The sequence below is a fragment of the Acartia tonsa genome, chromosome 1 (assembly GCF_053477335.1).
Source record: "Acartia tonsa isolate MP-2025a chromosome 1, ASM5347733v1, whole genome shotgun sequence".
NCBI lineage: Eukaryota > Metazoa > Arthropoda > Copepoda > Calanoida > Acartiidae > Acartia > Acartia tonsa.
In genome coordinates, this window is record NC_137260.1 from 24,679,723 (window position 1) to 24,706,731 (window position 27,009).

A 27,009-nucleotide genomic window follows, 5' to 3' on the forward strand; every position below is an offset into this window, starting at 1 on the left:
CGTTTCTTCACAGTTCCATATTGTTCTCCACAAAAGCAACTGCTGTGCTGAATTTTAGAGTTATATCTCTTTTATGGGCTGAGATCATGCACGTTTTACTTTTGGTTTCAAAAAGTGTCACACCTGCCTCCCCCCTTTTATATTAGAAATATCAAAATGTAATTTTCAGCGGCCGCAGCTCTACTTGGCAGCTGCCAGCCGCCGCAGTCGGCGGGAAAACGGCGGCGGATCTTTATAAAATTTTAATACATTATGTAGACTTAACCTTAAGTTTAAAATTTGAAGTCTCTAAGTCAAAAATTGCGGCCACAGGAGCCTTTTAAAGATTTCTGAAGACCTGCAGGATCATACCTGGAACCTGAAATTGACTTGAACACCTGTATTTTATATGAGGATGTACTACTAGGGGATATTTAAGTAATTTGGTAAGATAAAATGCTTTGTTAAAGTCAAAAAGATATTTTAGCTCTTTACCTGGATGACCCTGCCAGGTTTGCTGGCATCCTGTGCCCGCCAGGATAGAGATATTTAAAAAATTCCAACTCTCAGTTATGCAGGGGTGTATATTTTCAAATTTGACCCTGCTGAGGGGGGGGGGGGGAATAAAAAGTATGTGGTTAGGGGAAAGAACGTAAAAATTAAGAGAACTGGAAGCATTTGTTTCCATTTTTCTCACCTTTTTGGTGAAAAAAACTGAAAGAAAATGTGTGAGGGGGTATAATAGGAATAAAATAAAGAGTTTTGTAAATATTTTTACCATTTTATTTCCTTCCCTGCTGGAAAAAAAAACTAGGAGGGGAAAAATGTTTAAAAATTTGCTGCCGGGGGAAAAAAATAAATCTTTTGCAGAATATACACCCCTGCAGTTATGTGTTATACCCATACTTTAAAAGTCACGCAATTTGGCAAAAAAATTGTAATTACAAATTTGTTGTGAAACTGCTTTTTTCGGCGGGCGCAGCGGTTCCGACGCCATTTCTTCAGTTTTTATTGAGTTCCTTTTTGCCTTTTTAGTTGAAGATAGATTTTTTATTCATTGTTTTTTTGTGATATAACTCTGTATGTTATAAAATACCTCATAATAGTAATTTGTACCTACTATTTGTCATTGTGATAAAACTTTAAAAGCTGTAAAAATTCATTGTAGGTACTATAATCAGATTTTTAATACCTATGTTTTTTTTATTTTATTCACCTCAGTCTGATTTTTTTTACATAAATAAATATTATTAAAACTTATAATTTGTTCCATTAAATATTTGTCATTTTTAAAAGCGAGGCTACACTATACCTAATTCACTTTGTCTGTATTCAAGTCAGCTAAAATTTTAGATTCCTATGACTTAAAAAAAAACAGTGACAAGCCATTTTCACTCCACAGGGGGAGCATAGGCCCTTGACAATTAGTCATTGTTTCTGTAACAGTGTGATTTTTTTATGGATATGGTTGTCAGACCTAGGCCCTGTGATTGCGGTGAAAAGCGTCCATTTGCCCATCAGACAACCAACCCTTTGATTGCACGACCTTTGTCTGAGAAGTCCTAACTGTATATGGTAGTAAGTTGCGCCTGTTTTTTGGGCCAAGGCATTCCCCCTTCTCTAAATATTTATGGCGCGCACCTGACATGGCAGCAGTATGAACCATTTTTAGCGTCTTGAGTTATGACGCAAAGTCGGAACGAAATTCGAATCTATCACCTTCCCGACGACGAGCGGATGTGCTGTGTTGAGCCACAGTCGGTGGTTTTAATTCCTTTGACATATTAACATTTAATCTTTATAAATTTTGCCCATCAGTCATGCTTAAAAATGCATAAAACGTTTTATTTAAAGTTTTCGGGATTTTTGACTTCGCTATTAATGGATGTTGATAACGTTGTTTTTAATTTGAAAGCTAAGCTTTTCTATAATTAGGATTGTCTGTCTGTACGTACGCCCAGAGAGGTTAGCTCTTGACACTAATTCAATTGGCATATCGATTTTAATGATATTTAGAAAGCTTAACAAAAACTTTATGTATAATCTTTACCAGAAAGACCGTACGTCCATTAAAACATGCAGATTTTTACTTTTTTGATAACTCCCTTTGATTCCAAGTAAGATGATAAGGTACTATGTTATAACCAAAGCAACTACTCTATATTAAAGTCCTAAAAAAGTACGTATTTAAACAGGTTTGCAACAAATTTACTTACTACTTTAGATATACTTATATTATATTATGCGATCTTTGGTAAATATGTATTAGTATAGTAATGATATTGATTTTAGACAAAGTAAATTTCAGAGTAACTTTTAAACTATCATATATATATCACTAGCGGCTTCGCCCCTAGCCTCTAGGGGCTTTGCCCCTAGAAAAAAAATAATTTTCTGCACCAGCACCAGCAGCACCAGCTGCACCACCTGCACCTGCACCAGCAGCTGCACCAGCAGCACCAGGAGTATTTTTTGGGGGGGGGTAAATTTTCATTTTTGGGGGGGTTGGGGGTGTCCCACCCCCCAAGAAAATAGCTTAAAACCACCACAGGACCAGTAGGTATATTCCCTGAAGAGTAGAGCCCATTCGGTTCAGCGGTTACCGAGATCTTAAGCTTCAGACGGACAGACGGACAGACGGACAGACAGACGGACAGACATCGTTCTACTTTGTATTATAGATTATCATAGCCAGCCGCAAGTATCACATAATTATTGCAATTGTTAACAGACTTAGAGATATAATGATTGTAGAGTCGCCACGTTATAATTAAAATATTACTAAGTTTATTGTTTATTTATTTTTATTAATAATGTATAACATAAAAAAAATACTTTTCAATTTAGAATTTAATATACAGATTTCCGGATATTTAAATGAAGACTTAAGGCTTAAGCAAACAAAACTGGTTTTAATTCTCTGATTTTTATCTTTATATTTGTGGCAAATTGTCTTTAATACGATGCTATACATGGTTAAATAATAATTATGTTTATATTATGTAATACCAAATAAAAAAATATCGTACTTTATCATAAATCACAGGAATAAAGGACAATAGACGAGAATTACAAATAGAACTGAAATCAATTTTTAAATAATTATCTTCTTTTTGCCAAAACTGTTCTGGCTTTGTAGATGGTTGAATGATGATTCCACGATTTGTGTTCCTGAAAGTAAAGATATTTATTGGGTTTTACAAACTATCAGTGTATAATTTTTTTTTCATCAACAAAGAGAGGGATAGGTTTCTTATAAAATCCGTAAAGGTTAGGTATATGTTATAAGTTAAAAACAGTAGTAGAATGATAAAACTTATGTTAACTTTAAAAACAAAATTGTCTATAGGTAGTTCTTTTCAATAAGAAATACACATATTTAGTGAATATTATCGTTCTACTACTATTTTTAAGCCTTAAAACACACACCTTTACGGATTTTACAAGAAACCTACCCTCTCTTTATGAACAGAAGAGCAATTTCATTTTTATTATAGGGTTTACAATAATATTGTCAATTGTCTCATCCCTTAGGAACCTAAGATATATTTTCATTTCTGAGTTTTCTGCCAGCTAATTTTGTATATAACTTAACCTTTTACGCGTAATTGTGTATGTTGACACTCATAGCGAAATTTCATTTACCTGGTTCATTCTTGGCAATACTGATGGAGGTACTTGGCATCTCTGGCTAGGTGGCCATGGGGTGTCGAGGTAGCATTTATACAGCTTGTTAATTTCATCTCACCATCTCAACGTCTTTCTAAAACAATTGATGAACATGTATAAAAAGAACATTTGTGCTCCATATTGTTTTTTACATGTTTTTTTTGTGCTTGGTACATATGGAATCATGGATATTAGCATTCTTGTTTTTAGACCACAAAGAAATCTTAAATAGTAGTTTTACGAATTAGGAAAATTTTCCAAAATGTGCATTTTTGTCACCCCCCCCCGCCCCCCCCCCCCTCCCGGATTTTTTTATGGTTTTATATTGTACAAATTACCTACAGAGCTTACTACTCCCCCCCACCTTTTTTTTTGTTGAAAAAATGGTGGTTTTAGTTATATTCCATAAATTTTCAATAACCCTTCAAGGTCCATAACACTGTTGGGCTACAGCCATTACAGCATAACATTACATATCTTATAGTGACAAAAAAACTAACACACCCTATTTTAATCCAATCAAAATAGATTTTTTTGGTAGACAATTTGAGGGACACCAGAGCTGAATTTAAATGTGTAGCCGTTGTTGTTGCCGCTGCCAGAGGTACAGCCACAAACCCTATAGCGACCTTTGAATCAAATTGGCTACGCGTGGCCAAGGCTATATGCGATCTTTAAATCACAACTACTTTTTGAATTCTAAGTAAAAATATGAAGAAAAAAATAATAATAATACGTAAAACTTCCAACATTTAAAAATCCATGTTTTTATTGGCAGCACTGGCCATGACTTCGGCCACGACTATGGCATTAAAAGATCCTGCTCAGTAAATAAAATTTGAAAAAGTTGAAATATAGAAAATGTTAGTCCAAACTTTTCAACCAGTATTTTTAATCCAAAGAAATGATAATATTTGGTTAAGATTGAGGAATAGTTATTTATCAAATCGTATTATAGACAGCTTATTGCAGATATTAAAATGTAAGATTATAAGATTAAAACCAATTAGCCCAGGCTGACAAAACTGATATTGATTTTATGATTTATATTTTAACATTTGTGGTAAATAGTGTTTGTAATACGATGCTATATTATGATTTTTCATTATGGCTGAGAACCGGTTCTAATCCAACGGATATTAATCAGTTTCGCAGCCATACTGGAACATTATTCACCTACCTTATTCTCATTTTGACGACAACCTCCAGTTTCTTGAGAGCAGGTGATACACTCTCCCAAGCCTTAAACATCAAAAATATCTTTAATTTTTAAAAGCGAAGCTTTCTAAAATTAGGGTCCGTCCGTACGTCTGTCTGTTCGTCCGAGATGGATAGCTTTTTTGTTAATTTAGGCATGCTTGAATTGGTGTATCGATTTCAAACTTTGCATGGTGATTCCTGTAGTAGTTAGGTATGATTTAGAAAACGCAGCAACTCTATAATCATTACCAGAATGTCCGTACGTCCATTTTAAACATGTTGATTTTTACTTCTTCACAAATATTTATGTGATCTAATTATCTGATTGTTCTGAATTTTGGTATACTGATTCCTGGGACAACAAAGTAAAATATAATAAGCAAAGCAACTCAATAAGGCCTAAAAATGTAATTATGTCCATAAACATTATCCTGTATCAAGAAGTTTTTCAACAAATTTACTCCCAATTTTGCGTTGACTCTTATTCATTTATATTCTAATTATTCAGTGTTAATGTACGTTTATCCTTATCGTTTCAGAGCTTCGCTTTTATGGATGTTGTCATCCTTGTTATAGCTTCTTAGTTGTTGTCTGAAGCAAACAAACTAAAAGGGGGCATTAAGGGCTGTTTATTATACTAGTCCCCAATGATTTATTATAACATTTTCTTAATTGTTGGCTTAGCAACTTTAGGACTATACTTAATTTTACTTGGTTGGTTTATTAAGTTAAGTGTTTAAACGTTTCAACCAGGAATTTTAATCTAAAGAAGGAGTAATTTTGTGTGTCATCATTGGATATGTACATCAATTTATCGGCCATTGTCTTATCCTTTAGATCCATGAAAGAAACTCGTTCACACAATTCACTGTCTGTCTGTCTGCCCCAGGGCTTTTGGGGAAACTATTCTCTGTTGCTATTTAATTTTTTTTTGTGAATATTTTTCATACCAGGAGCATTTTACTTGTTTCGTTGATCTGTCGATATAATACAAATAAATCTGAAAGGTTTTGCGATTTTCTAAAAATAATTTTGATTTATAATCACTAAAAATCTGCTAGGTATATATCTCACTTTGTCCGTTTGTCCATCTTTCATTATTTTGTGATTCGCTACTTAAGGATGTCATCCAGGTTTTCTTACCTCTTTATAGAAGTTAATGAACAGAGATCTTTTCACCAGAAACACTTTCTAGTCCGAATACAGAATGTACCTAAAAAATACGAGTTTAGGTTGTTTCCCTCAAAGTGCTTAATGAGCAATGAACCCCCGCCCCATATTTTAGAAATTAATTGAAGACTTTGTGCTATGAATCAGTTATAATCCAGCAGATTTTATTACACCAGATTTTCATGTTCTTTAATAAATGAAACTAAGGCAGCGGGTTAAAATAAAACTGTGCACCCCAACCACCCACCCCCTTTATCCCATCTCCTTATCTCTTGATATGAGAAATCGAAATAAGATTACCCTGCTCTAGATTAGTATAATTGATAAAAAAATTTAGACAACTAGTTTAAAAACAATTCAATAACAGTGCCCTAAATTTTTCAGCCAATATGTAAAAAAAAAACGTAAAAAAGTAAGAAAGATTACCTAGTAACTAATTAAATATTTCGAATAATCAGTTCAGAGTTCAGACACACAAACCTAGTTCTACATAGACAGCAATAACATTTGATTTTTGATTTATTTCCGTTTATTCTCTAACCCTTTTTCCCCCCCAGAAATTTAGAGACTAAAAACAAGAATAAAGGGGAAATTAATGTACAAAATTATTTATCCAGAAACCATATAAAATGGCGATTTTCTGGTAACAAAAATTCTCGTATTTTTTAAACCCCCAAAATTTTTTTTCAGGGAGAAGACGATAAATTATTACAATGAAGAAATTGTCCAAAAATCCTTATAATTATCCATCCGGCTTGTTTCGTTAACAAAAATGCAGATTTTATAGCTGAACCAAATTCTTAAACCAATTTAATTTACTTTCATAAATATTTTTTATTTGTTATACCCAATCAAGGGCATAGTAGAGTGTACAAATGAAAAGAAAGGAAGAAAAAAAGCAATTAAAATTAAAAATGCTTCTGCTGTTGTAAAAATTACCCAATCCGCTATAAAAAATATTTTTAAAAACCCAAAAAAAAACTAACTCGGGGGACTAATTAAAATTTCGGCCCTGCAGTCTTATTCTAAATGTGGCATAGTATATTTTTGACCCCCCATTCAAAAATGCTTTAAAAACAGTTTAAGTCAAAGAATAATTTCTCAACTGAAAAACTTGTAATAGATGGTACTGATATTATTGGTGAAAACAACATGGGTCAAGCATTTAATAGGCACTTTTCAAATATTGCACATAATATTAGGCAAACTATCAATCCTACTGACAGGCCACCTGATAGTTATCTTGAAGAATCTGAATTTTTATTTAACATTCCACGTATTACACCAGCTAACATTATTGAAATTGTCAAAAATTTTGAAAGTAAAAAGTCTGTTGATTATTTTGGAGTATCCTCCTTCTTGTTAAAACAAATTATTACACCAATTCTAGATCCATTGTGTTTTATTTTTAATCAATCTTTAGAATCTGGAAATGTACCAGATCAATTTAAAATGGCAAAAATAACTGCTGTATTTAAAAATGGCGGTGATCCTTTTAATTTAAATGACTATAGGCCAATTTCACTTCTTTTAATCTTTTCTAAAATATTAGAAAAATACATTGCTAACCACTTGCAAGATTATTTGTCTGAAAATAATTTGATTAATGAACTTCAGTTTGGCTTTCAAGCTAAAAATTCTACATTTCATCCTATGATACACTTACTAAATCATGTGAGTAAAGCTATGAATAAAAAAGAATACACAATTGGCATCTTTTGTGACATTAGAAAAGCATTTGATTGCGTGCCTAAACAGACACTTTTAATGAAACTTCGTAAATTTGGTATTCATGGTAATATGCTTAGTTGGTTTGAGTCCTATCTTTCCAATCGAACTCAATTTGTAAGGCTTGGGCTATTTGACTCTGAACCATTAGAAGTAGATAGTGGAGTGCCTCAAGGTAGCATTTTAGGACCAATCTTGTTCTTGATATTTTTTAATGATCTTCCAAAGTCAACATTACTTAAACTTCTCCTTTTTTGTGATGACACAACAATCTTAGCCTCGGGAAAAAACCTTAATGATCTTATTTCGTTTGTTAACACTGAACTTCAAAATATTTCTCAATGGTTCAGAGCCAATCAGATGTGTTTACATCCCAACAAAACCAAATTTACAATATTTTCCCCATCCCCATCCCTTATACCTTGGAATGAAATTAACCTTTACTTTGATGAAAATGATCCCAATACACTGAATCCAAATCCATTACTTAAACATAAAATTGACTTTGTAAACCATGAAAGTGATATCCCTGCAATCAAGTTTTTGGGCATTTACCTAGATCCAGCCCTAAATTTTAAGTTTCATATAAAAGAATTAAACAAAAAACTATCTAAATCTCTCTTTTGCTTAAGGAAATGTCAAAGCCTTTTAACAGAAAGTGCTATGAAATCTTTGTATTTTTCTATTTTTCACTGCCATTTGGTTTATGGAATTCAAATATATACTTGTGCATCGCCTTCAATTCTTAATGCCATCAAAATAAAGCAAAAAATGGCTGTAAGATGTATAAAACAAGCAACATATTATAGTCACTCTGGTCCGATCTTTAAAAATCTTCAAATTCTACCTTTTGACTCTTTGTGTATCTTTTTAAAACTTAAGCTTATGTATGAATACAAAAACGATCTGTTGCCTAGGTCTTTTAACAACATGTGGCCCCGTAGGGGTGATTTAATTGCCAATTATAATCTTAGAAATGATGATAATCTAACTATACCTGCTTCTCGCATTTCTCTAGTTGAAAGACTACCTTACTGTTCCTTACCAACTCTATGGAATAATTTTAATGATATTGACAACATAAGAAATAGTTTGACTAAAAAGCAATTTATAAGCAAGCTTAAAAAGTGCCTACTAAATAGAATTGTAACCACATGTAATAGAATTTTATGCCGCTCATGTCTTTTGAGAAATTTAAATTAAGTAATAGCTTTAACTCCATACTTCATCTATTATCAATTTTATTTTTTAAAAATATTTTAATATCTAATGTTCTAGTCCTCTCACATACACCCTTCCTCACTCCCCCATTTTCACATTGGAATGAAATATAATCCTTTTAGTTAATTTCTGTTGTTGTTTCATATTCCTATTTTATTTTCTTTAAACTTGTATATCATCTATTGCAAAGGCTATCCAATATTACCTCTCACGAGATTGTTTAGTCCTTTGACACTGTACATAATTATTATTTGATCTGTCCTTAATATTTTATTCATATTCAATTTTTTTGTTTGTATATGAATATTTAATACCTGTATTATAACACTGTTATTATTTTTACTTGTTATGTGTGTCATAAAATAAATATCTAATCTAATCTAATCTACCCTGCCAATAAATTCATCAGATGCTCATCTGCGTTTCTCCTGACTTAACTGACGAATAAAACATACACATTATTCCATAATAAAAGAAAACCTATTTCTTAGTAGAAAAAATCAACTCCTTCCATTTTCTCAGTAACCTACTTTTAGATTTATGGAGGAGCACAGCTACACCTCGCTCTTTTTTATATGTGTAATCAAACTAAATGTAATGCCCAAGCAAATGCTTGAATGCAATTAAATGCGAAACAGGAGAGGAGGTAAAGGGGCCTAGACAACACCCAAATATTTTTGCAAGTTAATTTTAGGTTATGATGAGGTTATTTTATGATGGTTACAAGATTAAGACAAATTCCCCCCCACACCCCAAAAAAAATATATATAAAACAAATAATTTATGAAGTTAAAAAATATAAATTATATTAATCCTCTCCACAAAATAAATAAGAATGTGTTAATCCTATTATTAATCATAAAACAGATAATAAGAAAAGATAGCAAGAAAAATAGATAATTAAGTTGAGCAGGAAGAATAGATAAAGGCAGATAGAGTAAGTATGAAAATACACAGGGATCTAAAGGGAAAAGACAATGGCCATAAATTGATGTACATCTCCAATGATTATACACAAAATTACCCCCTTCTGCAGTTTAAATTTAGTGGTTGAATCGTTTGAACACTTAACTTACTAAATCAACCAATCAAAATTCAATAAAGTCCCCAAAGTTGTTAAGAAAACGTTATTATAAAACTTTGGGGACTAGTGCAATAAACAGCCCATTGTCCTCTTTCTCACAAAAAAACACAACTATTGAGAGAGAGAGAGAGAGAGAGAGAGAGAGAGAGAGAGAGAGAGAGAGAGAGAGAGATAAAAAGAAGTTAGAATGGTAAAAAAGAATAATATAGGAGAAAGTTATAAAGAATGTTGTAGTAAGAAGTAGGCAAAAAAAAACTCTACTCTAAAGCTTCAGGATTACACTTTTTGTGTCCTGATAGGTGTTCTGACAATGACGATAAACAAAACAAAGGCTTCCATAAAAATTAAATACATTTTTGATGCGACAGAGATCTTCATGATCTTTGTGGGGCGAGTTGTGGATACAAATTTCCCCTTCAATTGCTCACCAAAAACACAACTAATTTTAAGCAAATCAATTATAGGAATAATCCCAATGATGATACACAAAACTACCCAGTCTGTATATTAAAATTATTTGTTGAAACGTTGGAACAATCAACTTAATGATTCAACCACTCAAAACTCACTAAAGTCCCAAAAGTTGTTAAGTAAACGAATAAGAAAAGTAAAACGTTATTATAAAACTTTGGGGACTAGTGTAAAAAACAGCCCAATATTCTCTCTCTCTTACGTTGCATATTGATAGGTTTAAATAAAAAAATATGTATTTATCCAAGAATATAACACTGACATTTGGAACTTGTTTGGGCTATCTGAAGAAGCAAATATTTTGCGGTTTTGTGTGCAAACTTACCTGGGTTGGTCTCGAGACTTGCGGCCCGCAAAAAATGAAACTTTTTGTTATTAAGAAGTGCAGGGCTTCTCTACAATTCATTTTAGTTGTAATTTTAAGTTAATTGTTGACATTCTTTCACATATTTTATATCATTCTTATTAAGATTAGTAATATCTCAGTCATTACCAATATTATAAGGCCTTCCTTACCTATCATAAATCAAAATAACCATTTGTTTAATAGCGAAAAATGGCAGGAATAAGAGTCCCTCTCCTCTCTTCACTCTCTCCCCCCCCCCTCTCTCTCTCTCTCTCGCTCTCTCTCTCTCTCTCGTTCTCTCTTTCAAATACTTTGCATACGCTACAAATAAAAACATTCTTTCTTGTATATGTTAAGCCACTAGATATAATATATACCTATCTATAAATCTAATACATACAGACCTATAATTTTAAATTAGGATATATCATAATGTATATTTAGGACACACAGACCTATAATTTGAAATAAGGATATATTATAATAAGTACTATTTCATAGGATTTAATATTTTCGATATTTATGAACTTAACTTTCTTGATTTAATTTTAGCTACTTTAGCTAATATGCCCCTAGAGGCTACTAGGAGTACTTGGGAAAGGGGGAGTTGACCTTTTATTTAGTTTTATAAAGGCAGATTTTTTTTGTGCGGGGGTTGGTTTCCAGGGATGATTTTTCTTAGGAGGGTAGAGGTACCCTCTCCCAAAATAGATAGGATATTTATGAACTTAACTTTCTTGTTTTAATTTTAGCTAATATGCCCCAAGAGGCTACTAGGAAGGGGAAATTGACCTTTCATTTAGTGTTATAAAGGCGGAATTTTTTTGTGGGGGGGTTGGTTTTCTTAGGAGGGTAGAGACTAGAGGTACCCTCCCCCAAAATAAATATAAATCCTCCTCAGTGGACTACACTGTAAAAAGACTATGTCGGACCTCGGTACAGCGGTTAGCGAGATCCTTCGATACACACAGACAGACAGACAGTCATACTGTTACTTTTTTTATATAAGAATTTATATAAATTATGTATCTGCATATTTTACATTTCTATATTATGGGGGTATTGACTTACCCCTACATCCCAAACCCCAATCTCGCACGCCCCTAATATATATTTAGGACACTCCAAGTTAAGATATATCAGGAATTTAATCCTATCATAAAAGAAGAATGAAAACATTTAAGTTTGGAGCTTGAAAAATTTGAACGTTCTTATGTTGATTAAATAAAAGCTTGAAAACATGTGAGAACAGATATTGTAATATAAATTGACATAGTCCTTTTCTTTTTATTGATATCAACTATAACTATCTATCTACCCTTTTCTATATTTCTTTCTTTCTGTATATCTATCTATTTCTTTTTCTTTTGTGTCTGGCAGACAACAACGATTATAAAAGTTTGACAGTTATTAACAAAGAATGCACTGACAAAGCAAAACTATTCTATATTTAAAGAACCATAAATTTATCATTAATGATCAGTTGCCATATTTTTTCCTCAAAAAATCATTTGATTGTATTTTGACCATTTAAAAGTCCATATTTACAAGTCTTTTTTTAACTCTTATTAAAAGCGAAGCTTTTCTATAATTAGGGTCGGTCCGTCCGTCCGTCCGTACGTCCGTCCGTCCGTCCGTCCGTCCGAGACAGTTAGCTTTTAATCGTTAATTTAAGCATGTTAGAATTGTCCTATCGATTTCAAACTTTGCATGGTGATTTCTGTAGTAGTTAGGTACGATTTAGAAAGCGTAGCAACTCTATAATCATTACCCAAATGTCCGTACGTCCATTTTAAACATGTTGATTTTTTTACTTTTTTAAATAGCTTTTATTCGTTAATTTAAGCATGTTAGAATTGTCCTATCGATTTCAAATTTTGCATGGTAATTCCTGTAATAGTTAGGTACGATTTAGAAAGCGTAGCAACTCTATAATCATTACCAGAATGTCCGTACGTCCATTTTAAACATGTTGATTTTTCTACTTTTTTAACAACGAATTTTTATATGATCTAATTATCCGTTTGATCTGATATTTGGTATATTGATTCCTGGGACAACAAAGAACAATATTTTAAGCGAAGCAACTCTATAATCAAGCCCTAAAGATGTAAGTATGTCCATAAACATTATCCTGTATCAAGCAGTTTTTCAACAAATTTACTTACAATTTTGCTTCGAATCTTATACTTTTATATTCTGATTATTCAGTTCAGACACTATACAAGTATTAATGTCCGTTTGTCCTACCGTTTCAGTGCTTCGCTTTTATGGATGTTGTCATCCTTGTTTTTTAATATCTTATTTGGAACTGATGATCTATTAATTAGTGAAACAATATTATTCCTTAAATCTATAATACAAAGTAGAATGATGTCTGTCCGTCTGTCCGTTCCTTAAGATCTCGGTAACCACTGAACCGATCGGATTCTACTCTTCAGCGAATATACCTACTGGTCCTGTGGTGGTTTTAGGCTATTTTCTTGGGGGGTGGGACACCCCTACCCCCCTAAAAACAAAAAAATCCCCCCCATTTTTTTGCTGAAGATTTCCTTGGTCCTTTTACGAATTTCGGCAACATTTTTTTTGATCACCTCTTGGGGCAAAGCTCCTGGAGGCTAGGGGCGAAGCCGCTAGTAAAATAAAAGAAATAATTTGTGTACATACATTAAGTTATTTCCAAATATTAGTCTGCTTCATAATAAACCTTTTTTAAATGGCTGGAAAAATGTAAAACTCTTAAAATAATATTTAAGATTAGCAAAAAAGGAAAAAAAACATGATAGGATTAAAAATTTTAATTATATTACATTTCAAGGAGATTGTATACTTATGAACCAGATTCTAAATTTTGAGAAAAAAATGAAATTTATGCTTTATCTAATATTAAATACATTTAGAGTAGCTTCCCTCATCTACATAATGAAGAAGAAAGAAAGAATATGGTGCAGATTTATGGAAATCAGAAAGATTGGGAATGTTGCTTCTTCAAAAATACTTTCCCCCGCCAACTTTTAAGAAGCAATGGCAATATATTAAGGCAAATCTGCCTGTAAGTTCATTTTACTATAATTAAAGTTATTTGAACTGCTCTTGAACTTGATTGTACTTATTAATTATTAACAATGGCATATAAACTAGTTATATAACAAATTTAGGCAATAAAATTAGTGGTCTGGTTAATTGTTAATGACAAATTAACAATTAAAGCAAGAACCTTTTTAGCAGGTTCTAATACATTTTTCATATTCATCCTCTATTACAGACAAACAAATCTTTGTCAGTAATAGTCATGCTTGTGTCTGAAAATTATTTACGCCTGTTTTTGACTAAGGCATCTCCCTACTTGAAGCAGAAATTTGTCACATTTGAAACATATCAGTAACAGATACTATTTTTCATATCTTTAGTTATGACGTGGTCTGTGGCTAATCTTCAAATAACTCCACACCAACGAGAGGATTCGCTTTAGCCGCGGAATTTAGACAAGAAGAATTAATTTGTTTAACTAACATCAAATTTGAATATATTTTCTACAGTTGCCCAATCCTTTTCTGTCTGTTTGAGGAAATGCATTCTTATTTGCTCACAGCTATAATGCTCAGAAAAAAGGATAATATTTTTCATAAAGAGAAATAGAAATCTTTATTTACAAGGTAGTCCATTGCGTTTTAGTTTATGTAGTGCCAATAATAAAAAAATAAAATATTTGATTATTGTAAATTACAGTTTTATTCAAGCAAGAAAGCATTAATTATAAAGAAACTTGTCAATATGTACAACTTAGTTAATAACATTCAACATATATGGTCCATCAAAAAGAAAAAGAAACATGTTTGAAATTTACAATCTTTTATAACTCTGTTGTCCGTGTCTGGTTTAAATATCTAGTAACCTATTTACTCTAATGTCCAAAGCCTCGATTAAACCGCGGTCATAAATGAATGTAGGTCGTTCCTTGATAAAAATTTATTTCACAAAAACCATGAAAATAAACCGATAAAAACTTTTTATAGCCCTTCAGCTTATTATATTAAGTAATAAAACATGAAAATTTCATATTTGCGGCTTCCAGTTCTGGTTAGATCATTTTGGACCATGGAAAATAGTTTCTTACAAAATTCTATTCTTATGTGATTGCTAACAGTTTGAAGTAGCCCCCACCAGAGGCTAGAAATAGGAGAAAAGCTACTGTGACCCAAATAAAGCATCATGTTTAAATAGACTTTTTGGTCATGATTATAGAGTTACTATGCTTTCTAAATTGTACCAAAATATCACAGGAATCAGCGTGCCTAGTTTGAAAGCGACAGGAAAATTATAAATGCATAAATTTACGATAAAGGGTATCCGTTATGAGATTCCGGACGGATCTACCCTAAATGTAGAAAAGCATCGCTTTTAAAAACATTATCTGTTAAATTCTATTTTAAAACTATCTTTTGAAAACTACTTTACAAGCAAAATTATTTTTATGTCTTAATAGATTCTTATTAAAGACACTTAAAAGTTTTTACTGGCAAAAAAAAATATGGAACATACAGACAGACATACAGACAAATTAACAGACAGATATAGAAACAGATAGAAAAACAGACGGACAAACAAATTCACATGGGTATTGGGCATGCAAACATAAAATTAGTGCGCCTTCAATCTGACCAAAAATATACACTAAAAAGTAGAAAACTTGGAAAATAGTAAACAACCAAAATTTTATTTTTCTAAACTTGCCATTTTCGGTTTTATAAAAGCATATATGTTTTTTTTTGCATTAGAAGATTAAGTTTTAATAAACCGTAAATTACGAACAAAACATATAATATTCAAGTACATTACATGATATACTAAAATGCAAAACTTTAATATGAATTTGTAAGCAAAATGAAATATCTCAAATAACTGGTAACTTTTTGCTTTTCTATTCTAAAAAAAGATTTATATACTTGTGGTTATATCAGTCTATTTGCCTATCCATTCCATTCTACACAAGCAATGCCACTTAAGGCCAAAGTAAAATTATACAACAGCAACAAATATTTGTGCATTATTTTTCAAATCAAAATGAACGGTTGTGTGTGAAGACTTGTATAAAAGTGTGGCGGAGGAATTGTAACAAAGAAATAGTGCAAAAAACCCGGGGCCTCCAACATTACAAGAAATTGGGGGAGGGGGGAGGGGAGCAGGGAGCGTTCTATGGGCTCTCGGAAGATTTCGGAGACATGAGGAGAAGACACAGTAGAATTTTGACGGAGTTTTATATTGATAATTCAATATATTGAAGGAGCTGTATTTATGCTTACAACAATTTCTTTAAATGGAACTATTTGGTCTACAATTGGAAGCTTAGTATTGGTCATGAACAGACTTTAGGCTATTTAATTGAATTTTTTCACAATAATATTTTTATCATCTCCCTTTTTATAGCCAAAAATATAATATAGGAGTGAGGCCAATATTAATGATAAGGCATTTTGTTAAACATAATAAATGTTTTTGATAATAAGATTAGATTATCTCTAAAACTTAAATTCTTTTTCTACAGGTTTATTTTCAAGCACAAATTTTATTTGAATTCAACGTTTATTTTATTGTGAGGTAATAAATGGGGAGGGAGTGATATAAGGAAGAGAAAGATCCTGTTTAACCCAAATTTAGGTTTACAAATACAACATCCATTTCTTTATTCTCCGCTTGGTATTCAAGCTGGACAGGAGTAGGGCTCATGCCGGACAATTTTTTAAAAATTAAATTTGTGATTAGTGATCTAATAAGTTCTTGTTTATTCATTACTGTTTGCTCAATTCAATTGATTATACATAGATATTAGTATTTATTACTTGATTTTTTATACTATAACAATTGTATATAAATTAATTTAAAGCACAATTTTTGTCTCGTTTTAGGCGTACTATTATAGTTGAAGGACGACGGGAAACTTTACTGATGAATATCCGACTAAAAAGTTTTAATTGCGACCTAATATTCATTAATTATAATTATCATTTAGTAAATAACTTTTAATCTCCATTCATTCATTATTTTAGTCTTTCCTATGATTGTTGGGCTAAATTTAGAAAGGACAACAATACACGGTAAAATATAATTTTTTGTTTGAAAATAATGTAATCTATATTTGTCCCCAGAACGTACTAGTTAGGAAGGTCATAAATTATTTTGGTATTGGTATAATTGGTTAATTCAAAATAGCCCAAAACTATCCAAGGATCTACAGTGTGTTTTTTTTATGAGAACTTTTTTGAAAGCAATTTTACCCCACTTATAGTTATCAGAATTTAATGATTAATGGCTTATTTTCTTCGTTTTTTAATGCAATTAATTGAACACCAAAAAATATTTAAGTTTTTATTTTAAAAGTACAGTAAAATCTAAAATTTAAAACTTAGGTGTCAACATCTTAAAATGGTTTAACGCATTTTTCTTATACCTAAATCTTCTACCCTTTACAAGAAAAAAAAACTGGATTTTCTGTAGTCGACTTTGGGGGGCCAGTACTCCCACCCTGGTTGAGATATGACCTTCAAACTTTAATATGTTCTGGTACATGTCCCCAATAGTATCTGTATACATTTTTAGCTCTATATCTCAACTTTGAAGCGTTTAGCAGCCATTCTTGCAAAAGGTAGAATATTTGAGCATAAGAAAAATGCGCTAAAACCATTTTTAGATGTTGACACCTAAGTTTTTAATTTTAGATTTTACTGTACTTTTAAAATAAAAACTGAAATATTTTTTTGGTGTTCTATTAATTGCATTAAAAAACAAAGAAAATAAGCCATTAATCATTAAATTCTGATAACTATAAGTGGGGTAAAATTGCTTTCAAAAAAGTTCTCATAAAAAAACACACTGTATATAAAGCTATTATGGAGAACTCAATAAGAAGTGAGCAAGATCTTAACATACAAACACAAATCCTACGACTTGAACTATTAGGATATTTTTGTATGTTAATCTTAATAGAATTCTTTAATACTATTACTTTAAGGGTTATATGAGTTATTGACAATTTACATAAAAAAAAACTATTTTGTCTCTGACTTATACATCAGTCAAATTAATCTTTATTGAAACCTAATGTTTCAACCATTTTTCTAAAAAAAATTATGTTAAAGTGATCCATAAAGAAAATTGATACCATATTCGAGAATTTTTCAATTATTTTAATAAACAAATTTTCTCACAAAACATGAGTAATATTTTAAGCACGTAAAATAGTATTTATATATAATATGTACCTTTATAGAATTATAAGTTTATATCAAAAAAGTAGTGTTTGCAAGAAAATTGAGTAAGAAATGAAAAATATTTACTGAACATATACAATGTCTAAGGGATAAAGGAAAGGTAAAAAAACATTTAAAAATTTCTAACAAAATATATTTCAAAATTGATTAGGAATACTTTTTTAAAAACTTGATAGATGTACAACAATTTACTGTACACTTTCACGCTAAAAAATCTGTTTTTTTCTTGTCTTTTCATAAATCATTGAAAGTAAACGATTTTAGAAATATATTAGCCACTTAAAACTATAATGATATTTAATTGTATTTCTTGATTCATGATAATTAAGAAACAAGACGATACATTATTTTTTTAATGATGAATTTTATTGAATAGCAAAAGTTATAAAAGAATTGAAAATAATTTCTTTGGATAAAATATCGTTTTACCCCTGAGAGGATGTATGTATACAAAATACGTAGAAAGAACAAAAACTTTAACAAAAACGTTCATTTTCTTGTTGTCTATTTAATTAATTTTAACAAAATATGTACTTTTTTTATATGTAAATAAAAATATTCTAAATTATATTAAGAAAGTAAAGGTTTATAAATTAATCAATTAAAAAATTCGTAGGACTACATACAGGCAAGTCCAGGCGTGGTCCAGAACCGTGTTCACTTTGTGACTTATCAGGAATTTTTTAAAGGCAAATTTCCAGCCAGCTACCTAACTGATGGCGTTCACCTGAACGATGCTGCCAACATAAATTTGGCAGAATTCCTACTGTCTCTTTTAGACTCAAGAAGGATCTCTGCGCCTGCAAAGCTGACCAACCTATTGTTCAGCGACTTCCTTGTTGAGCAGGGCATCTCCAGCCCTGCAACCTCAGCCATGGAGGAGGGAGATATTGAATGTCTCAAGATTGCTCTTCAAGAACCATCCTTCTAATCTTCTCGAATCCTCGAATTTTGAATTGATTTTATCTTAATGCTTGTTTTAATAATATAGATTTTATAGTATCTTTCTATTAATAATAATTTAAATATGTGCTACTTTTTTATTCTAAAACCTGTGATCTTTTACCTCGCTTTTTTTTATATCATAATAAAGTTTAAATAATAATAATAAAAAATTCGAAATACATATCTAGATATTATTTAAATCTAAAGAATCTTTCGGTGTTAGATTACACGCAGTTTGACTTGAGGATAGCATTTGATATGATAAGGTAAAATACACTTAAATTAAAATGCTTTTAATAATTAGGTAGATTATTTGTATGATTTTGGCTATTTGTTGGTATTTTTAAAAACAACTTATGAATAATGATATTCACAATTATTGTTAGAATATGATTATTTTCAATGAATGAATGAATGAATCTATAATTGTTAACATCAAAATTTACATTTCTGTTAAGGGCAAAGTAATTATTTTTAAACAATTCACACGAAATCTCTCAAAATAGTACATTAACTCATATTTTTAGATAATATGAAGACATTGGAAAAATACATAAGCAAACAATTACTTAAACTTAGCTACAGGTAGATAGATAGATAGATAGATAGATAGATAGATAGATAGATAGATAGATAGATAGATAGATAGATAGATAGATAGATAGATAGATAGATAGATAGATAGATAGATAGATAGATAGATAGATAGATAGATAGATAGATAGATAGATAGATAGATAGATAGATAGATAGATAGATAGATAGATAGATAGATAGATAGATAGATAGATAGATAGATAGATAGATAGGTAGATAGATAAATAGATAGATAGATAGATAGATAGATAAATAGGTTATTAAAATTAGGGTCACAGCTGTCAGATATCTTTTCTCAACAAAGACCATTTATTTCTTATTGAAAGTGTCAGACATCTAACAGACAGACAGGATTACAGACAAACAGACAGACACACAAAAACTTTAATGTTTTTACTATATGTATTGACAGATTTAAAAGATGAATCGCGAAATATTTTGCAAATCAGAGGTCAAATTGAAATACAAATATTATGTCTTGGTTATGAGAAGCATAGCAACTCTACTACTGGTATTTGGTACTCATCAGTTTTATTTAGAAATATGGAGAGATGTAAGCAAGACATCATTGCTACATTAAGGTAAAATTTAAATGAATTTATATTCTTTTTAAAGTTATAGCTGTAAAAAATTGGTTTTTATTTATGTTAGGCAATTATTTCTATTTTCTGTTACTTTCGAATGTACTTATCCTTGTCTCAAAACAAAAGAGTTAAAAAGTTTCTTAATTTGATGACTACTTTTATCTTTTATCCGAAGAAAAGTTTTCTTTTTCTACTCTAAAAACACAATTAAGAAACTTTTGCGGCTGTATTTACAGAGTAGCTTCGTTTCAGGAGTTAATAAAAATTACAAAGTATGCAAAGTTTCATTCAGTTCTTTATTCCAACAAGTATTACAACCTCCACAAAAGCGAAATCATCATGCAAATTTGTAACAGATAGGACAATTATCACAAAATACCAAAATTAACAATCAAAGCTCTTTGTTACTAAATGACATACAGACCATAATCGTAGAAAAGCTTTGCTTTTAAAATGGATCTTATTTTTCTTATATGTCTTTTAGCGCTTTTAGATATTTACTCTCATAATTTAACTTCATTTGATGACACTTTTTCTTTCTTCGCATAATTCGTCGTTGAACTTAGAAACCTCTTATTCCATGAGCTTAATTTAATGACATTGAATCTTCGTATAACTAGTCGTTGAAATAGGAAAACCCACGTACGCTATTGAATTGTCAACCTTAATAAATATACTTGGTGTAATAAGCCATATAAACTGTACACCTTAATATATCAGCTTGATTTAATGGCATAGTTTCCTAGTATAATTTAACGTTGAACTAAGAAAACCTCCTTGTGCTATTTGATTGTCCACCTTAATACATCCCTGTTGTTAAGTGAGACTCATAGTCTAGCCACTTTAATTTTGAGCTTGATTTAAAGAGCCCTATAGTCTATCCACCTTAATTTTGAGCTTGATTTAAGGAGCCCTATAGTCTATCCACCTTAATTTTGAGCTTGATTTAAGGAGCCCTATAGTCTATCCTCCTTAATTTTGAGCTTGATTAAAGGAGCCCTATAGCCTATCCACCTTAATTTTGAGCTTGATTTAAGGAGCCCTATAGTCTATCCACCTCAATTTATGAGCTTGATTTAAGGAGCCCTATAGTCTATCCACCTCAATTTATGAGCTTGATTTAAGGAGCCCTATAGTCTATCCACCTGAATTTATGAGCTTGATTTAAGGAGCCCTATAGTCTATCCACCTGAATTTATTAGCTTGATTTAGAGAGCCCTATATCTATCCACCTGAATATATTAGCTTGATTTAAGGAGCCCTATAGTCTATCCACCTCAATTTATGAGCTTGATTTAAGGAGCCCTATAGTCTATCCACCTCAATTTATTAGCTTGATTTAAGGAGCCCTATAGTCTATCCACCTCAATTTATGAGCTTGATTTAAGGAGCCCTATAGTCTATCCACCTGAATATATGAGCTTGATTTAAGGAGCCCTATAGTCTATCCACCTGAATTTATGAGCTTGATTTAGAGAGCCCTATAGTCTATCCACCTGAATATATGAGCTTGATTTAGAGAGCCCTATAGTCTATCCACCTAAATAAATATATTAGCTTGATTTAAGGAGCCCTATAGTCTATCCACCTGAATATATAAGCTTGATTTAATGACACTGTATCTTAGTATATCTGGTCGTTGAACTGAGATAACTCTCTGAGCCATTTTTGCAAAATTAAACATTATACATATATGTATCATATACATAAAGTACAAAAGCCATTTGTATAAAGTATTTATATTTATTATTTCTTGCGTCTTCTAGTGTATCTTTAAAGAGGGTGAGGGGGTGGTCAATGCTGCAAGCAGTTTTAGAGCTAGCATTATCTAAGGTTATGTTGTTAAAACAATGATCTTGTAATATGGTCTTAGTACATGACTATTTTTATAATAATATAGCACTTTATTTAACGTAATTGATTGTCTGTAGTGTGAAGTGTTAGAAAAGTATATAACGCTAAAATTATCTATATGCAGAGAAAAATTATAAAAATATAATGAAAGTATTAGAACATCAAAGCAGATGGGCTAATACTAAGATAGTTGCTCAATGGTCAGGGGAAAATCATTTGGAATAATTTAGTAGCTTACAAGAACAAAAGCTATTTAATGAAGGAGGAGAATGGCCGAAATCCGTTTTTGTTGGCGAATGGATCTGATCATAGAAGCAAACTTTTTAATTAATTTTATAGAGATATAATTTCTATTATTTTCGTTTAATAAGCTAATTAATGCCAAAAATAAGGCAATAAATGACGGGTAAAGTAATCAGGTTTACCTTAATTATAATTGATATTGCCAACTTCTTAATAAAATGCACAATTTTCTCAAAACTTTGAAAACTCAGACTCTCAAAAGAAAATTAGATTAATATAAATGAAGTTTAGCAGGCAACAATGGACAAATTAGATACAACCAACATATTTCAAAATTTATATGACTCTAAAAGTTTGGGTACTTAAATCTTGCGAACAGACAACCAACTCAAAAATGGTAATAACTGTAGGATATAGTGTTACTTTAGGCTATGACATTGACAATGTTCCACAATTCTTAAAAACACGCCTGATATAAAAGCATAGTGTTGAGCTCAGTCCATCATGACGTTTCTACTTCTGCTGCTATGTTATTTAATGATGTCCAAGGTTTTTTTATGGGGGGGGGGGGTTAAATCATCCCTGTATCCCTGGCTTCTGGGAAAGGAGGAAGTTTGTCGGCAAGTTTCAAAGAAAAAGAAGTAGTTTCAAATAAGTGCACTTTATTTTTCTTAATTTTTATAATTAGGGGAAAAGTTGGAGTATTTAGTTTAGATTAAAAGTACTTTAACCAAGTTTTATTCTGCAATTCTATCAGATTAAGTCTCTTTATTTTTGCCTAGTGTTAACAAATTAAATAAAATTAAGAAAGAAATGATAGACTACTCTAATTTCAACAATATTTACCTATTAATTACCTCATACGGGCGAGACTGCTTTCCATGACATTTTAACGTAAGGTCAAACAGCCAGGATAATCCTTTCATTTCAATCCGATCATCCAAGGTATTAGAATAAGTAACACCCAAAATATAACTCTTTAATTGCACGATCTTTTGTTCTGGAATTCCTAATTTGGCGTTGTAATGAGTTACATCTGTTTTAGCCAGGGTATTCCCCAATTTCTATTAATGTCGAGCATTTGATATAGCAGCAGTAAGAACTATTTTAAGCATCTTTCGATCTTTAAGATTCGAACCCTTCCCGACGGTCCATAAATAAGGTCCATAGTAGCAAGCTAAATTTCCCCTGTCAATATTCCCACATATGTCCTGTATCCATTTTGCTGTTTATCTGTGTCACTTGAGTGTTCTTAACGGACAGACTATTCTTACAGAGTAGCTTCACAATCAAAAAGCTTATACTTTAAAATTCAAAAAAAAAGAAAACAAGAAATATAAATTTTCCTTTGATTAAAATGCACTCGCCAAAGTGGAGTGCATGGAATATGTATAAATTGTGTAAATACATGTGTTTTTATAGTGTACATATTTAAGCAGGTCTTAAAAGAAACTATTTGCTGTTACTCCAATAGAATTTGTAATTCACTTTAGAGGAGTTAAGATATTCTATGGTTATGGTCTATTCTTATATTGGCCAAACATTAAAGCTTCCATAACAATCATACACTACCATATCATATCTCTCCTATTATATTTATAACTAGTGGGCTGCGCCCCTAGAATCTAAGGGCCCTGTGTTCGAAGTTGTAGGAAAAAGCAGATAAATAGCATTTAACCCTTCTGGGAACTATACAGCTAATTAGTTTTATTTTTGCTGTGCTACTAACGGAGAAAATTTTGAAGAATATTTCATTTATACTACTTGAACTAATGCAAAGCCAAATATCTGTTACAAAAAAGTAAATTGGTAAAATTTTAAGAAAACAGCAACTTTAGAACAAAACATTATTTTATTTCTACTAATAAGCCTTACTGACATGAAGACCAAAATAAAATCTTAAAACAATAACAAAATAGAATAATAAACAAAATTTTATCAACAAACGCTTTGTTAAATTCAAAGGAACTAAAATTGATATTAAATCATCAATATATTAATCACTTTACCAGAAACAGTTAAAAATAAGCGCGCCACGACTTGTTATTAAATTTTTGTTTGTTTAATTAAATTCCTGCTTTCAAGCAATTTACTTCATAAAAGTTTAATGAATTTGCTACCTATTATTTTGACAGAAAGGAAATTGCAAGGGAAAAAGTGTGTATAAATCTTATTTTATTTCTAGAAATAAAGGAACTGAAACTTTTAGAAATTTTTTGTTCAACTTTAACAAAAAATGATCTTCAGGAGGCCCAAGGATTACAAAATGGTAGTTGATTTTTTAAATTTTAGCTTTTTGTATGGGTATTATTTTCACCATTCCCTCTCTTATTGGACGTCCCTGCAACATAACCTAATATCCAAGAATTTATACCTGGATTTTGGTTCTTGACTCAAGTTGAGCCATCCAGTTATCCATTGATGCATAACCAGGCAGTAACTGTAGCTGCCAATACTCAGAAGAGATGCCTCTCTGGTGCACTTCACAGACTTTAGACAAGTCTTATACAACTGTCCTGGGTTGGATTCTTAAACTTTTCATATAAACATTTTGTTAACACAATTAGAAAAATTCTAATATTTAGTCTTAAAAATCTTTAAATGGGACTTTGAATTGGCGTGGCAAGAAGAATTCAGAAATAACTAAGGGTTTTAGATTGTTTTGATTAAAATGAAAAAATTGAACAATGAAAAAAAAAAGAAGGGCCCAAGGACAACCGCAGGAGTGATAAACGACATAGTGGACACTAAACCTAACCTAAACATTTTAAAGTTTTTTAAATGCCTAACCCATGCATGGGGCTTATTTGTATATTCATATCCTAACCTAACCTAACTTGTATTGAAATACTTAATTAACTTAATTTTTAGACACTCCTGTGTTTGTCACTCTTGCGTTTGTTCAGGAACCAAAGATTAGTTACTTGTATAGCTAAGCTGTAAACTATTTACTGAAAAAAGTTAACATGAATAATAATTATGTATTTCTTAAGTATCCGACCATTGCAAAACAAGTGTGCATTTATTTACATTTGACTACCATTAGAGGGGCGAGACTGTAATAGATAATGTGATCCAAATTGTAATGGGGATTTATTTCAAACAGTTTTGGGAATTCTGTTCGTTGATCGTAATTCTTTTACAACTTTTCCAATCCAATACATAATTTTTAACAAATTAAAAAAATAGTTGATTATTTTTTTGAGAGATTTTTTGGAGGGTTTGGCATATAGAAAGATTAAGACCTGAACTAATTAAATGCTACCGCAAAAATTATGGAACTATCGTTCTAAGGGCCTTTAAAGATAAATAAGCAAAGAAAAAATTCAATCAATAAAAAAAAGTAAAATGTAAAAGTTACAAAAATATTTATAGTAATTAAGCATTTTTATAATCCTAACTTTTGTATTCTATATACAAAATGTTTTTTATTTTATTCTTTTAATCTTTTTGTTAGAAATTTAGATTCAAGTGCGAGTGCAAAGGTAATTTATAAAAAAAACAAGGACGATATCTTTTAAAGTTCTTGAATTCTAAATTATATAGAACTAACTTTGTTTCAAAGTTCTGACCGTGCGTGTATATGGATAATATTTAACATTTTATATAAGTACTAGCGGGTACGCCCCCCAGAGGCCTCTAGTGGCAATTGGTGGTGGGGGGGGGGGGGGTAATAGTAAAGGAGAACTATATCGGTTCAGCAGTTAGCAAAGTGGTTCTTCAGTACACACACAAACCCACACAGATCCTGTCACTTTATTATAATGATTGAACCTATATTCAATCACAAATGAAATATTTAAAAGCGTTGATATTAAACATTGCAAAAATGAATAAAAATGTAAAATTTTGTAATTTTTGAGAATAATATGTTTGCATAATTGAGTGTTAATTCACTGCTAAATTAATCGACCAACCAATGCATAATTCTTATAAGTATACATCAAACAATCAAATTGAATAAAAAAACATATCTTTTTTTTGTCAAAAAAAACCAGTGACCGAACTTTAGCTAGTCGTAGAAATCGCAGCACCCTTGATATGCACGTGACCAGTGAATGATCAACCGTCGTAAATAACACTCGAACAAGTGCATAAAACTTATAAAGTAGCTTTGCTACTAAATATTGCAAAATAAATAGAGAGATAAAATGTTGTGCATCTTGGGTATTATAACAGATTACAATTACTAGAGTAGGTCAAATTTCCTAGTTTTCATAAAGACTCTAAGGACAGAAGCTTAAAAAGTAAGTAACATGTTAGAATTTGAGCCCAGACAGAGTCTTAGTAAGGATTAGTTAGTCCCCACATAGACTTTGCACTTGGTTGACAAATGCTGTCGCAATTTGTCAGATTATGATCACGCAACCTTCCCTAAGATGCCCTAGGGTTGTAAGAGGGAGATTTGTAGGAAGTTAGGATTCTACAAATCAAGCAGCTCTAACCATGCTTTCCCTCATCCATGCTCCTCGTATGAGAGTGCCATTAATTAGGGTGGCTTAATATGGAACACCTGCCAAAACTCTAGGCCAGGGTGATGTAATAATTGAGTAGCTTCCCCAAGAATTGCGGGTCAGCTTGTAATGTAACATAGAATACAATCAGCTGTGCGCGAAGCTTACCAATCTAAGATTGGCCAAAGGATTCTCA

The 27,009-nt window shown here is 31.3% G+C and overlaps 1 protein-coding gene and 1 long non-coding RNA gene across 2 annotated transcripts in view; one reads left to right on the plus strand and one right to left on the minus strand.

Moving 5' to 3' along the window:
• Positions 1-2,764: 2,764 nt before the first annotated feature.
• On the minus strand, positions 2,765-6,588 carry LOC145315665 (uncharacterized). The gene is made up of 5 exons (XR_013878109.1): positions 6,445-6,588; positions 5,992-6,061; positions 4,829-4,890; positions 3,625-3,742; positions 2,765-3,150 (listed from the first exon to the last, which is right to left on the minus strand). It is a non-coding gene; the product is annotated as an uncharacterized LOC145315665 (long non-coding RNA).
• A 13,024-nt stretch (positions 6,589-19,612) lies between these two features.
• LOC145332675 (tumor susceptibility gene 101 protein-like) overlaps positions 19,613-27,009 on the plus strand; it is a 32,450-nt gene continuing 25,053 nt past the window's right edge. Inside the window, exons 1-2 of the mRNA XM_080177685.1 lie at positions 19,613-19,666; positions 20,218-20,259. Coding sequence (XP_080033811.1) covers positions 19,614-19,666; positions 20,218-20,259 — 95 coding nt within the window. The 5' untranslated portion in view covers position 19,613. The remainder of the gene's footprint in view (positions 19,667-20,217; positions 20,260-27,009) is intronic.